This window comes from Peromyscus eremicus, chromosome 22, assembly GCF_949786415.1.
Source record: "Peromyscus eremicus chromosome 22, PerEre_H2_v1, whole genome shotgun sequence".
NCBI lineage: Eukaryota > Metazoa > Chordata > Mammalia > Rodentia > Cricetidae > Peromyscus > Peromyscus eremicus.
Window position 1 is genome coordinate 23,359,570 of NC_081437.1, and position 14,479 is coordinate 23,374,048.

Sequence of the window (14,479 nt, forward strand, 5' to 3'; positions counted from 1 at the left end):
AACTGATGGCATCGAATCCCTCTGTAACTGGAGCAGCGAGAGCTGGGTAGGGCTGGCTGCAAGGTGACTAGCAAACACCCCCTACAAGTTTCCCCACCACTCACTACATAGCTGCCTTTCCCGGTGTCCTTTTGTACTGAGTCAGTTTAGTAGAGGGCCTCTGGACGCAAGGAGGCCAAAGCTGGGGACATGTTGAAGGTTTACGCATAGATTTTGAATATGGGTATCAGTTCCCCTCCACTCAGCTTAGAACCACCTAAGTGTTAGCTCTCCCCTGAGCACCTATTTATCCTGAGGGTGCATGAAGTGCTCTCTAAAATGGTCACCTGAGCGTTCTGCGGGAAAGCTCAGACTCGGCTATCCCCAGCCACATGCTCAGAACTCTCAGTTAGCTTTTGTCTCCAACCTCAAGCAAATGTTGTTAGCTACCAAAGGAGAGCCATAGAGAGACTAGAACAACTAGGAGGGGAAAGGAATTTGGAGCAAACAGTTACTACACAGCAAAACAAGAACCAGTTAACAGAAAGTTCTGATGAACTTGAAAAGGCATTGCACTCATGACACGGGACAGTTGCCGACTCTGTTGGCTTTAGTCCCCATCCCTTACTCTTTGACGTTCTAACAAAAGGGGCTAGAAGCGGGTCAAGTACATTCCCAGACTCCTTTGCAGTTGTTTCTGGTTAGGTTCTGTCCATGGGAGACGCTTGTGGGGCCTGGAGGTAGGAGGAACAAAAGTAGACACCTTCTTTTCCTATTTGAGTAGGTCTTTTGGTAGCCGCCCGCCGAGACTGATGCTCTGCTCAGTGTGGGGGGACAGTTCAGCAGCAGCCACACAGGTCAGTGCAGTGGTGGAGGGGGCCACAATTCCTACAGAGCCACAGTGAGGGTAGCTTTGGGACACCAGCAGCTCCCTGACCTCCCCTTTGTCACTTTCTACCTTCCTGATGTTATTAGTCGCCTCCATCAATACCTCCTTGATTTAAATCGCTATAACGGTTGCTGTTTTATTGAGTGAACGCTGACTGGCATTTTATATATAAAAAAGAAACATTCAAAAAATAAGAAGGCGGCCTTGGATATTAAAAAATGTGAAAGCAGAGATAAATTTAATGGAAAGGTTAGGGAAGAATGATGAAATCACCTAGTAGAGATAGGCAAAAATCAGACAGGTGGGTGGTACACTCCTGTGATTTCGGCCCCTGGGAGGCAGAAATAGCAAATTCAGGGACGATCTGGTTACACAGCAGGAGCCTGTCTCAAGCAAACAAGCCAACAAACGAGGAGTGGGGTTTTATTAGCCAGTTTCACTCTGTGACCACACACCTGACAGAAGCATTTCCAGGGAGGAGGGGCTTATTCCGGCTCTTGGTTCAGGGGATACCATCCATCATGCAGGGAAAAAGGTGCAAAGAAACACACACTGGCCCTGAAACCAGAGCCAAATCTGCCTGATCAACTGAGCGTGGAACCAATCCCTGAGCAGAAAACCAACCAATCCCCGAGGATGCAATCTAGCCAATCGGAGCTTGTCTAAGCTCAAGGGGATTGAAATCTGACCAATTCCCACCCCGAAAATCTCCACCCTGGAAAAACTCCGCCCCTGAGAAGCCCTATATAAGCCCTGTGCCTGTTCCCCTTGCTGCTGCCTTTTCCCACCCTAACAGAGGCAGCCAGCCTCCTGGGTTCCTCCCTCCTAATAAATCTCTTGAATGAGGTTTGTGTGCCGGCATTCCTGCCGAGCTGCCCCTGGCCTTGCCCCAGAGAGTAGCACCTAGCCCTCACCCATGCTTTGTTTAGCAGACACCTTTGGTTTCTCTTGTCCTCTGTGTGAATCTTGTCTCGGGGTTTCCCAAGGATACAAAGGCCTATGCAAAGCTTGGTTCAGGAAACCAGGAAAACCCTGGTACCTGACAAATGGAGGAATCTGCACTTGGCGTTGTATTGTAGGGAGCTCCTTTCAGGTTGTTTTGAGCACGTGGAAATTAACTGGTTAAACTGTAATGGAGAGAAATAAAACTGCCCTAGGTGAGGGGATAGGGGCTTCAGTCCTTCGAGGCCGGACCCCCCTGTAAGCCAATAGAGGCTATATTCATTCTTAAGATGCCTCTCGGGCTGGAGAGATGGCTCAGAGGTTAAGAGCACTGGCTGCTCTTCCAGAGGTTCTGAGTTCAATTCCCAGCAACCACATGGTGGCTCACAACCATCTGTAATGAGATCTGGTGCCCTCTTCTGGCCTGCAGGCATACATGCAGGCAGAACACTGTATGCATAATAAATAAACCTTTAAAAAAAAAAAAAAAAAAAAAAAGATGCCTCTGAGTCTTCTTTCCATGGACCCGCGTGAACCCACACACCCGTGTCGTGACACCCAGTGACAGGTTTGGGTAGGACCTTCTTTTGCAGGAGCCGAGTTATGACATGGGGGAACCTTTCCCTGGAGCAGAGACAGTGACTCTGTGGTATTGCTTGGCTCCTGACTGCCAGAATACCTTTCCATCCAAGCTGCAATGCTTACACATCATGGTGGGGGAAGGCAGAGGGACCAGAGCAGCTCGAGACTGGTGTGGTTCCCACCCAGGAAGTAAGGCCAGACCTCAAGGGCTACTTCTCCAGCCATGCCACCCAAGGCTAAACATCCACAACACTTAAACACACGTGCAGTGGGGAAACAAATCCCAACAAAGGCAAAATGCAAAAACTCAACACTTCGGGAAGGGTCAGTTGCTAAAGTGCTTACCTTGAAACCAAAAGGACCTGAATTTAATCCCCAGGATCCACATTAAAATGCCAGGTATGGGCCAGGTAGCGGTGGCGGTGGCGCATGCCTTTAATCCCAGCACTCGGGAGACAGAGCCAGGCGGATCTCTGTGAGTTCGAGGCCAGCCTGGTCTACAGAGTGAGATCCAGGACAGGCACCAAATACTACACAGAGAAACCCTGTCTCGAAAAAAAACAAAAAACAAAAAACAAAAAAAAGCCAGTATGGCAGCACACACTTGTATCCCTGCACTGGGAAGATGGAGTTCTTAAAAATGTGTAGTAAATTTTAACATTCCATTAGTTACCAGGATGTAAAACACTTATTTTCAACCAACAGGGCAGTGCTGAGAACACTTATCCCCCTGGCACTAGAAAGAGAAAACTAAAATCCCCAGGGATAAGCTTTATTTGGATGTCTGCGTATATCTGATCAAACGGCAAATATCTGTAAAGGGTGAAGTTTATTAAATGGTGAAACCTGGAACGTCGCGCTCAGTCTGCACAGAGTGTTTGGTACCCGCTGCTGTTTTCTCAAGTCCAAGGGCAGCGTGCCCATTTTTCTGGAAGCCTCCTTACATTGCTTTTATTGCCAACAAGGGCAGATGTTCTGTGTGTCCCTCTGATCAGTGGCAAACGTGCGTCCCTCACATCTCGTTACATTGCGGCTGTTTCAAACGGGGTAAAAATGAGCTGAATATTTACCAAAAAAGCTTATAACACGTATAACTATAACAGTAACTTTATTTCAATTTTCTCATTAAGGGATTTTAAAAAATTCTTTCTCCCCAAATAAGCTAAAAAGAAGTCTCTGTAAAAATACCAAAAAACACATTTTAAAACCCCAGACTGATATGATACATTTTATATGATTTACAGCTAAGAATAAAATGTCCAATTCTGAATGGTTTTGATAGGAATCTACTGGTGGGAACCGGACAGACTGTATAGTTCAGGCTGTGGATGGAGCTCAACAGTGCAGTCCGAGCACTGACAGGAAGGAAGAAGAGATCTGTATTCAATTCTAAGTTTTGAAAAGCTGCATGTTTGCTGACAGGCACTGGTGATGAGGTCACTCTGGAAGGCAGACATTTCTACGGCGGGACTTCCAGGGCTTTCCATACAACAGATTCAAACATTTTACCCAGATTTTTCTCCCTTATATTTTAAATAAAAGCACAAATACACAACTGATAAAAGATACAGAGTACAGAAAGACTAAAATAACACTACCCCCTCCCAACACGGTCGATCTTCTGTGTCTGAAACCCTCTAACGGTCACACGGTCGAGCAGTTCACAAGCCAAAGCCGACCTTCGGTCTGCAAACACTCATGTCCATGGGCGTGTGCTGCCGATGGTCTTTTTTCCTCTGTCACGGAGAAAAGCCACACAGTCTTGTCTTTTAGAAAGAAAGTTTAAAGAGCAATGTGGACACGCTGTTCAAACCAGCCAAGTCCGGGCAACTCCTCAGGCACCCCTGGGTCAGCTGTGGCTCCAGGTCCCAGGTGTTGTCTCTGGAATTTAGGAATCACATTTACTAGCAAGGCTCATTTTTGTTTGTTTGGTGTTTTTGTTTTTGTTTTTCCAGACAGGGTTTCTCTGTGTCACAGTCCTGGCTGGCTGTCTTGGAACGCACCCTCTAGACCAGGCTGGCCTCAAACTCACAGAGATCTGCCTGGCTCTGCCTCCTGAGCGATGGGATTAAAGGTATGCGCCACCACACCTGGCTAAGAAGGCATTTTTAAAAGAAAAAAATTCCTTTAAAATTAGGGAATCTGAAGGTGGGCATAGTGGTACACGCCTTTAATCCCAGCACTTGGGAGGCAGAGGCAGGTGGATCTCTGTGAGTTCGAGGCCAGCCTGGGCTACAGAGTTCCAGGACAGCCAGAACTACACAGTGAGACTGTCTCAAAAATAAAAAAAAAAAAAAAGAAAAAAAAAAAAAGGGGGGATCCAGTCCTTGTAAATAGCAAGACATACTGCTGTCAGCCAGCTATACGGAGCACAGCTCACGCCTTCCCTTCTTTCTGAAGAAGGCTCTCACTCTGCAGTGCTGGCTGGCATCTGAGTGAGATGCTCATATTAGTCTGGAGATCCCGACCCTCCTGCTTTGGCTTCCCAAGTGCTGGGGTTACAAGCAGGAACCACTACACCCAGCTTTTATTTTAGCACTGTCCAAAAAGACCTGGACCACGACAGCCGCCTCCCACGCACGCAGTTGGGAAAGGCCAGAGCTTTATCAGGGAACAAACAGGTGAGCTGGAAAGGGGCGAAGGAGGGGAGACACTCTCCCCTTCGGACCAATCACCACTCCCAGCCACAAGCAGCACTCTCTGAGCAGGAACGACTTACGGACACACACCACGAGGCTCGCTCAGCCGAGTCCTGCCTCAATGCCCCGGATCCTCCTGGTCAGCTGCACGTCCTTGGGGAAAAGAGTGACCCGGCCGGCATGTAAGGCGAGGAGGTAGGCGTCCTCAAAGAGGTGAACTAGAAACGCTTCTGCTGCCTAGGGCAGGAAGAGAAGACTGAAATGGACGAAGGGCCTGGACTGGATTTTCTTGGAGACATACTTACTGACTGAAGTAAAGAACAGGGTGAACCCAGCGGCCACCCATCAGACCCCCTCCAAACTGTCAGGGACTACACGTTGGCCAGGGGCCAGGAACAGTCTGTGGTACCCCATAAGCAGTCCTGTGGGATTCTGGGATGCTCTTCCCCCTCTCGGCCTTCACCCATACCTCCTCCTCCTCCTTACCTCTTGAAGGGCCAACAAGGCCTGGGCTTGCCAATATAAGTCCAAACCGCGAGTGAATTTCTCACATATCTCTCTTACCTATGGAGGAGCGGGGTGGGGATGAGCAACGAGAAGCAGAAGGGTGATTAAAGAATTGATGGTCGGCCGGGCGGTGGTGGCGCACGCCTTTAATCCCAGCACTCGGGAGGCAGAGCCAGGCGGATCTCTGTGAGTTCGAGGCCAGCCTGGACTACCAAGTGAGTTCCAGGAAAGGCGCAAAGCTACACAGAGAAACCCTGTCTCGAAAAACCAAAAAAAAAAAAAAGAATTGATGGTCTTTCTCCAAGCATCTGTAAGCCTCCTCATTTCCACCATTAGGTCTCACCCTTGATCTTACGGCCTGGCTCAGAGTAGAGCTTTAACTGGCATAGCTTACGGGTGGAGGGGAGGTGGAGAGGAGAAAGGGTGTTCCCCAGGCTAGGGAGGGAAACTGGATGAGAGGGCTCCACCACAGACAGAGGTAATGAGGAGAAATCAGCCTCAGGGGAAACAGGATGTACAGCACCCCAGAGGGCTAGGGGTGACCTTCAGCCACATCAGCAAGAAGCAGAAGAAAAGGTGGCCCGGGGGCAGGGTGAAGGTCCCCAGAACTCACAACCCGGCTGAAAGGCTGCTTCCTCAACAGGAGGTCAGTGCTCTTCTGCAGTCTCCGAACTTCCCTAAACCACAGAAGTTTCCGCCTCCTGCGTAGACCGGAAGTGCCTGAGCGGAAGAGTTAGGTCATAAGGAAAGCGCTGTGGAAGCAACTGGTACCTCGCAGCGTAGCTGAGACAAACCTTCACGTCAGCAGACTTTACCACGTGACCAGACCCCACAGAGCAGGGAAGTCACTCACTCCAAGCTGTTGGGGGCACCAACGGCAGCCGGGGGCTTCAGACACGCTTGCTACGTGAACGCGGTCTGACCCTTTGGGTTGGCGTGGTCACTAACATGAAGCCTTTCTCAAACCCCAGTCCCTTCCCAGCAGATCCTTCCCGGTCGGCCCCACAGCACCCCACGCATCTCCTCTCTTTCCCATCCCCACCTGGACTGGAGAGTTAGTTACTTCAGTTTTTAGGTCCCTTTCTTTCCTTTTAACAGCTGGAAGGAATTAGATACTACCTAGTGTGACTATCTTGTCTCGATTATCCTGGAGCCCAGGGAAGCAAGGATAGTTGGCCAGTGCTCACCAGAGGCCAAGCTGGGACCTCGGAAGTGGCATAATTCAGTGCTAGTGCTGGGAATGTGGGCCGTGACACCACAGCCTTTGGTGAAAATTCAAATTCTCACTAGGAAATTAAAAAAAAAAAATCTGCTCTAGAGACGCAGCTCTGCAGTAAAGTGCTTGATTGGCATGCATGAAGCCATAGGTTCAATCCCCGCAACACAGACGAAAGAAGGAAAAGACTTCTAACTCTAATGTAACTCTGATGTTGAAGAAGAAACTTAACTGATATTGGACTATTTAAAATGAATACTATAAAAATTTACTTTAAAAAACCCGAAAGGTATACCCCAAACAGCACCAGAAGCAAATGAATAGCCTTAAATATATCTAGTAGAAAACAAGAATGCCGAATGAGTTCAGGCCTAGAGATGGTTCAGTGGTCAGAGCGTGTACATTCCTGTAGAGGAACCAAGTTTGGTTCCTAGCACCCACGTCACGTGGCTCACACTTCCTATAACTTTAGGTCCAGGGGGAACTAATGACTGGTGTCCTTGGGCACCTTACCAATGTGCATATACATGGGTAGTCAGTGCTCATAACTGCTAAGCCATATCTCTAGGCTCCCCCAAAATAAAAATGAATCTTAAAAAAAACAGAACTGAGTTAAATTCAACTGAAGTGCTAGTTATTAAGATAAGCAAGACATATTAAATATGATAAATTAGTGAGAATGAAAACTAACTAAATAAATAGTATAATTGGTCAATAACTATAAACAATGACTAATAAAAATGAATAAGCCTGATTGATTGATTGAACAGCTTGACTAAGACAATCAACAAAACAAAACACACACACATACACACACACACACACACACACACACACACACACACACGTACTGGCTGAAGGTGCTGTTCCGAGCACTCGCCTTGCACATACAGGGCCCTCGGTTCTTAACCACTGAGCCACCTCGCCAGCTCCGTGAGCCCTTATTCTTTCTCGGAAAAGAAAGATTTTGAGAAACCCAAGAAGAATAAGAGAGCTGTAAGATTCACGATGCAAGAACAAGTGGTCATGAAACGGAACTGATCGGAGATGCCCTGGAACCAAACATCCTGAGCACGGGTCTCCACAAGTCAACATCAGTAGTTGGGAGCCAGAGGAGAATTTCAAGCAGGACCTGTTGAGAATGTAAGCCCTGCCAGCCGGGTCCACAGGCCCACAGGCCCAATTCCAACAAGGTTAGCCTGAGGTACATGGAAGGTACTGCCACACCAAAACATTTGATTCTATGTGTATGGGTCTTTGCCTACATGTGTGTCTGTGTGTGCAGGACCTGCAGACGCTAGAAGGCATGGGATCCCCTGGAACTGGAGTTAAAGATGGTTGTGAGCTGCTATGTGGATACTCAGAGTTGAACCCGGGTCCTCTGGAATACCAGTCAGTGCTCTTAACCTCTGAACCATCTCTCCAGTCCCGTCTTCGTCCATTTTGTTCTTAATTGCACAGTAACATGCTAATTGCTGTGTAAGACAAGAACTGGAAAGGGTTAGGAGTAGAAATGGAGGCGGGCTGGAGAAATGGCCCAGTGGGTAGGAGCACTGGCTGCCCTTCCAGAGGACTCAGGTTCGATTCCCAGCACCCACAAGGCAGTTCACAACTGTCTGGAGCTTCCAGGGGATCCGAAGCGTTCACACAGACATACATGTAGGCAAAACACCAATGCATTAAAAAAAAAAAGGGGAGAGAGAAGTCGAGTCGTGGCTGTGTGTGTCAGGGGAAGGGAGGCGGAGAGAAGCAAAGCCCGTGGTTTGAACTAGGCTGGGGGAGACCAAGTATGCAAATCAAATGATAAAAAGTTGGGGTTGGAAAGCTGGCTCAGCAGTTAACAGCGCTTGTTGCTCTTCCAGGAGGCCTGAGGTCTGTTCTCAGCACCCTTACAGGGGGGCTCACAACTGCCTGCGATTTCGGGGGTTCGGAGCCCTCTTCTGGCCGTCGCCAGCACCCTCATGCGTGTAACACACACACACACACACACACACACACACGCACGCACTAAATAAATCAAAAAAAAAATCAAAATCCCGTGCCCGTCAGAATCAGCAACGTGTCTTTTTGCTCAAGCTACCCGTCCCGTCTGCGCCTCGCTTTTCTCACGGGCTGTAAAAAAACGGCCAAGAAAGAAACCAGGGAACTCCACGCGTGCACGGTTCGCGGCAAGCCTAAGTTAACCAGAGGCAGGGCGGGCGCGGGACGGGCCTCGGAGGTTCGGGCAGGCCCGCTTACCTAGTTGGGAGCTCCGCCGCGAGGGCTCGGGGGTCGGGCTGGAGGGCCGCCTCCCCGGGGTCCTCGGCTGGCGGCGCGGGCTCGTGGATGGCCGCGAGGGTCCGGGGACCGGGCTGGCGGGGCGTCTCGTCGGGGTCCTGGGCTTGCGGCGCGGGCCCATGGTTCCGCCTCCGCTGAGCCTCCCGGGTCCCGCGGCCGAAGACGGACGAGAGAGCGAGGCGACCCTTGCGCGTCAGGGACACCAGAGCTCCGCCGCCGCCGCCGCCGCCATCAATTCAAAAGCCACCCGCCCCGCCCACCGCATTTTTAAAATCCCCAACTCCGTGACTCTCAGTGGCTGGCTCTGGAACGCCGCCCGTGGAGCGACAGCCGGAAGGACCAGTGGGAATGAAGGTCTGGCCGCAGAGTCAGCCAATGGGCGCTCGGAGACGCGAAGGAAGGCGGGGCTTTCTCACACTTTGGTTGTTGGTCTTCGAGTGAAGCCGGAAGGACCAGTGAGAATGAAGGTCTGGCCGCAGAGTCAGCCAATGGGCGCTCGGAGACGCGAAGGAAGGCGGGGCCTCCTCACACTTTGGTTGTTGAGCTTCGCGTGGCTTGGGCTCGCTTTCTCCGGTGCCCTCTGGGCAAAAGGACAGCTCAGTTCTGATATGGGTGGCAAGTTTGTGGAATTCATTCCCTCAGACGTTTTATGCTTTCATATCACCGTTGGTGTGGCTTTGGAAATGGGGAAACAGACCGCCCAAGAATGTGAAAACTCCATACAGCTCCCGGGACCCTCCCGAGAGCAATCAGCAGATAGGATTCAGAGGCCAGGTTAACTGCGTGAACTTCTCAGATGATAGGATCGTGGGGACAGCCAGGACGATGGGATCTGAGGACAAGGTCAGGCAGGGCAGGCGCCAGCACTGTTCTTGGACCATGCTATCGAACACCATGACGGAACTGTCCGAGAAAAAAAATAGCTTTTTCCTTTCTCCTGGGAGTAATATGAATTCGGGTCATGTCTCCGTAATTAGAAGAAAGAGAATTTCAATTTCGTCATTTTGCTTTTTTTGAGTTTTCTAAATGTTCTACCACGAACGTGTACTCTAATCAAGAAAATCCTTATATAATCAGTGGTTTCACAGAAGCCTTCTGCAACATTGGGGTGGGTGGTGTAAAATGGTGCAGCTGCTATGGAAATGTGTCGTGGTTTGAATCTGAAATGCCCTACAAAAGCTTGGTCTCCAGTGCAGCAGCGTTCAGGGGTGGGGACTTTGGGAGATGATTGGGCCATAGGTGCTCTGACTTCATCTGTGGATTTAATTCCAGCACTTGAGAGGTAGAGGCAGGAGATTTGCTACAAGCTTGGGGGCAGCCTAGCCTAGTGGGTTTGAGGCTAGGCATCCTATGTAGTAAGATTTGTCTCAAACAAACAAACAAAAACCCAACCAAGCAAGCAAACAAACGCTGATGACATAGCTCAATGGTAAAGCACTTGCTTCATACACAAGGTTCTGTGTTCAATCCCCAGTATGCTATCCATAAACACAAAATTTAAACATAGAATTATCCAGAAGTCCATGTTATATATTCAAAAGAACTAGAAGTGTGTGTGTGTGTGTGTGTGTGTGTGTGTGTGTGTGTGTATATATATATATACACATTCATGCTTGCAGCAGTTTTACTCACAATGACCAAACAGTGGAAAGTACCTGGGTGTCCATCATCAAATGAATAAAGAAAATGAATATACAATGTGTGTTACTCACCTTTAAAAAGGGAAGCATTTCTGACATCTGCTACATGGATGAACCTTGAAACCACTATGCTAAGTGGCATAAGCTAGTCACAAAAAGATCACTAGCCCATGATTCCACCGGCCTGAGGTAGATATGTGAGTGGTCCAATTCATTTAGAGAGAAAACAGAATGGTGGCTGCTAGGAGCCGGGGGGGGGGGGGGAGATGGATAATGGGGTTATTGTTTAACGGGGACAGAGTTTCCAGTTGGGAAGTAAAAGTAGGTCTAGATGGATGGCAGTTGTGGCTGAACACTATGTATGTTCTTAATGCCACCCAAGTTTTATTTAAAAAAAGAGAAGAGCAAGTTTCTCACTAAGTCTTTTAAGGCATAGTCAAATCACAGAAAGATGACACGCCCACGCCCCCATGATCCAGGTCAACATGGACGGAAGAAATCCAGATCCTCAGCAACTGTTAATTAGACAGAAAAACAACCCTTCACCTATGAACTCTGCTTTAGACAGCCCTTTATTAAACTAGAAGTAGAGTTGGGCGGCGGTGGCGCACGCCTTTAATCCCAGCAGAGGAGGCAGAGGCAGGCAGATCTCTGTGAGTTCGAGGCCAGCCTGGTCTACAAAGCGAGTTCCAGGACAGCTAGGACTGTCACATAGAGAAGCCCTGTCTCAAATAAAACAAAACAAACACAAACAAACAAACAAGACCACCTAGAAATAGAAAGCTAGATAGAAGACAGAATCTAGAATTCATAAGGAACTGATGAAACCAGCTGCCTATGAAGCAGTAGTGATGGGTGGGCTTCAGGTAGAAGAAGGAGGGGTGTTTATTAATGTATACATTTTTACATAGTTTGGTTTTTGAACCAATTGAACTACTGATATTTTTTATTAAAGAAACCAAGTGGACTGAAGATGTCGAGGTGAACACTAGTCATCTGAGCTCTAGACCAGTTGAATGGAACAAGAAGAGTAAATTGTAGATCATAGGAGCCCTCAGAACTACTGGGGAGTCGAAAGGGGGGAAATTAGTTGGTTGTGCCATAATGTCTGAGACAGGCTCCTTCAACCAAAGCTGGCATCACAGAGGAACGAGCAGCTGAGTCAGGGTTTGAACCCCACACCTAGCGATGGCGTCTACCTTCTGTCGCCACATCACTGCTTCTTGTGATGGTTTTACTTTCCCTTTCCTGAAGAGGGAAGCGGGTGCAATTTCACACATCTGAAGTCCCGCCTACTCTAGAGTCTGATACAGGAAGATCGTTCAGGCCCAGGGGCTGTGGCTTATATCATGCTTTGCTGATTTGGCATCAACATGGCGACCAGGGAGTTGGGAACCACCACATTGCTCTTGCTAATTGGAAAAGATACACCCTGGCTTGACCACTACAGTGAGAAGCCACAGGGGCGTGAGGAAGAGGGCAGTGACAGTCTAATTCAAGGAGCCGTGTGATTGAGGCGTCCCTACACCCAACTCGAGAGGTCTGGCTTGAAAAATGTCAATTGCGATAGGCATGGTGGTTATGACCCGTCATCCCATCTACTTGGAGACTGAGGAAGACCGAAAGCTATAGGGCCCCAAGGCTGGTCTGGACAACTAAGACTCAAAATCGAAGGTAAAAACAGGGCTGGGGATATAGATTATTGGTGGAGGGCTTGCTTAGCATGCATGGAGCTCCTGGGTTCAATTTCCAACACACACACACACACACACACACACACACACACACACACACACACACACACATCTTAGGGCCACTTTGATGATCAGAACACACAGTCCTCACCTTGACTCTAGTCAGCTTAAGGGCATGGCTTGAGTGTGGGCTTTTATATAAGCTTGGATTCTCGCTTCCAGTTCGCTAGCTCCGTGACTTTGGAGATTCACTTGCCTGGCATAAACGAGAGTTAACTGACTAGGAAGTTGCATTTCCTTCTATCTTGGGCTGTGGCTTTCTTTTCTGGTAATGGATCCCATGTGCCCTGTTCGAGTACTACCGGTATAATAAGCTGGGAACAGTGTTTCCTTGAAGTTGTCTTGTGACTTCTACATGCATATGCACACGTGTATACACGTCTGCTGCTACACATGTACTTGGACGTGCACACACATACATTTAGAAAGTAGATAAGGTTCACTAAAGTTGATTCTGCCCATGTGGCTGGAATGATCCCACAGTGGAGGTACACTTGAGACAGACATGTTGAAGATGGACACATTTTTCTAAAGGAATGCTCCTCCGCCTCCTGCAGCAGGGTGTGGAGGCATACTGTGCTCTGGCCCTCAGCCCTTTCCACCACTGACATCCACTGCTTCCTCCTCTATCACTTCTGGAGGAAAACCACTTTAAACTTGACCGCTACCTAGCCTCCCTTTTTGATCCCAGGCCGAAGGGGACATTTGCTTTGGATCCTGGGGAGCACACTGAAAAGATGATTTGGCTGCATGAAGAGGAAATGGCCACAGGAGGAGGCAGGCAGTTTACACTGTAGCCTACGCTGGGGGTGGAGCATTCTGACGAACCCGAGGCCATACAAGAACTCTTAACTCCTAGGATGCCCAAGAGGCGGACCAACCTCCGTGAGCTTCCCCAGACTCATGACGGCCTTTCTCAAGCCCAGCAGATGGGTGCACCCGTGGGAAGCAAAGGACACATAAAACTACAAAAGGCCATGTGTCTTGATTCCTGGGTTATCAGTTTTATCTTGTGGCAAATAACCTAGTTAGGGCCTTATATAAATCATAAAGGACAGCAGTACAGAATGGAGCCCAATGCTATACTCACACTCTTGAATTAAGATAGGATTTCAAAAGCAAAGCATGGACTGTACAGGCCCCTGCTGCATGCCAAACCCAGGTCTCCATTTGTTCTCACTAAGGTCAGGAGGGCCATAGCAGCACTGCTCCAGAACTCGGTTTCTCCAGGTCTGAAAAAGTGTTCACTGTTCAAGCCTGGAAGTGGTGGTGCATGCCTTTAATCCCAGCACTCGGGAGGCAGATCTCTGAGTTTGAGGCTAGCCTGGTCTACAGAGTCAGGACACCCAGGACTCCATAGAGAAACCTTGTCTCATCATCCCCCAAGTGTTCAAGAGGAGCAACCCAAATTCCTAAGATTTAACAGAGTCTCCTGCTGATCTTGGGTTTTGAGAGGATGTTGGCAGGTGGGCGTGGCAGCACATGCCTGTTTAGTTCAAATGGGGCAGCCTATGGCAGGTGAGATTCTGGCTACCAACTCTGGCCTGTCCATCTGTGGCAGAATGGGATGGGCAATGAACCAGGGCATCTGGCATTGTCTGTAACAGGCTGGGGAAGTCCTTTCCATTGTGGGCACGAGTGTCTTTCAGAGTTTTACAATTGTTATTATTATGTATGTATGATATATATGTGAATGTGGGTGCATGTCAGCTACAGCATGCATGTGGAGGTCAGAGGACAACATCTGGGAGTCAGTTTGCCCCTCCCACTGAGGGTTCTGGGGATAGAACTCAGGCCACCAGGCTCGCGAGGCAAGTGTTTGTACCTGCTGAGCCAGGGCCCTGGGCTCTACTGTCTTCCTTGGAAGGAGTAAATGACATTTGTGTTTCTGACACTCAACATTCATTCCAGATGCTACTCTTGGGTCTCTCTCATGCCTTTTCTCCTTCATTTAAAAAAAAAAAAAAAAAGTCCAATATTGACAACTTTCCATTTCTTTTTAAAAAAATAAACTTCAGAAACAACATTGTAGTTTTTGTTTTTGTACAAGACAG

The 14,479-nt window shown here is 48.7% G+C and overlaps 1 protein-coding gene across 2 annotated transcripts; it reads right to left on the reverse strand.

Annotated features, from left to right (window-relative positions):
- Positions 1-3,483: 3,483 nt before the first annotated feature.
- Cenpa (centromere protein A) lies at positions 3,484-9,244 on the reverse strand. 2 transcript variants are annotated; one of them, XM_059248328.1, is made up of 5 exons: positions 8,993-9,244; positions 6,152-6,258; positions 5,518-5,595; positions 5,122-5,268; positions 3,484-4,273 (listed from the first exon to the last, which is right to left on the reverse strand). In XM_059248328.1, exons 1-4 carry the CDS (start codon positions 9,150-9,152, stop codon positions 5,134-5,136), a joined length of 480 nt encoding a protein of 159 aa, XP_059104311.1. In that variant the 5' UTR covers positions 9,153-9,244; the 3' UTR covers positions 3,484-4,273; positions 5,122-5,133. The 2 variants fall into 2 exon arrangements, with proteins under 2 accessions (XP_059104311.1, XP_059104310.1); XM_059248327.1 differs by having other exon boundaries at positions 5,112-5,268.
- Positions 9,245-14,479: the final 5,235 nt, after the last annotated feature.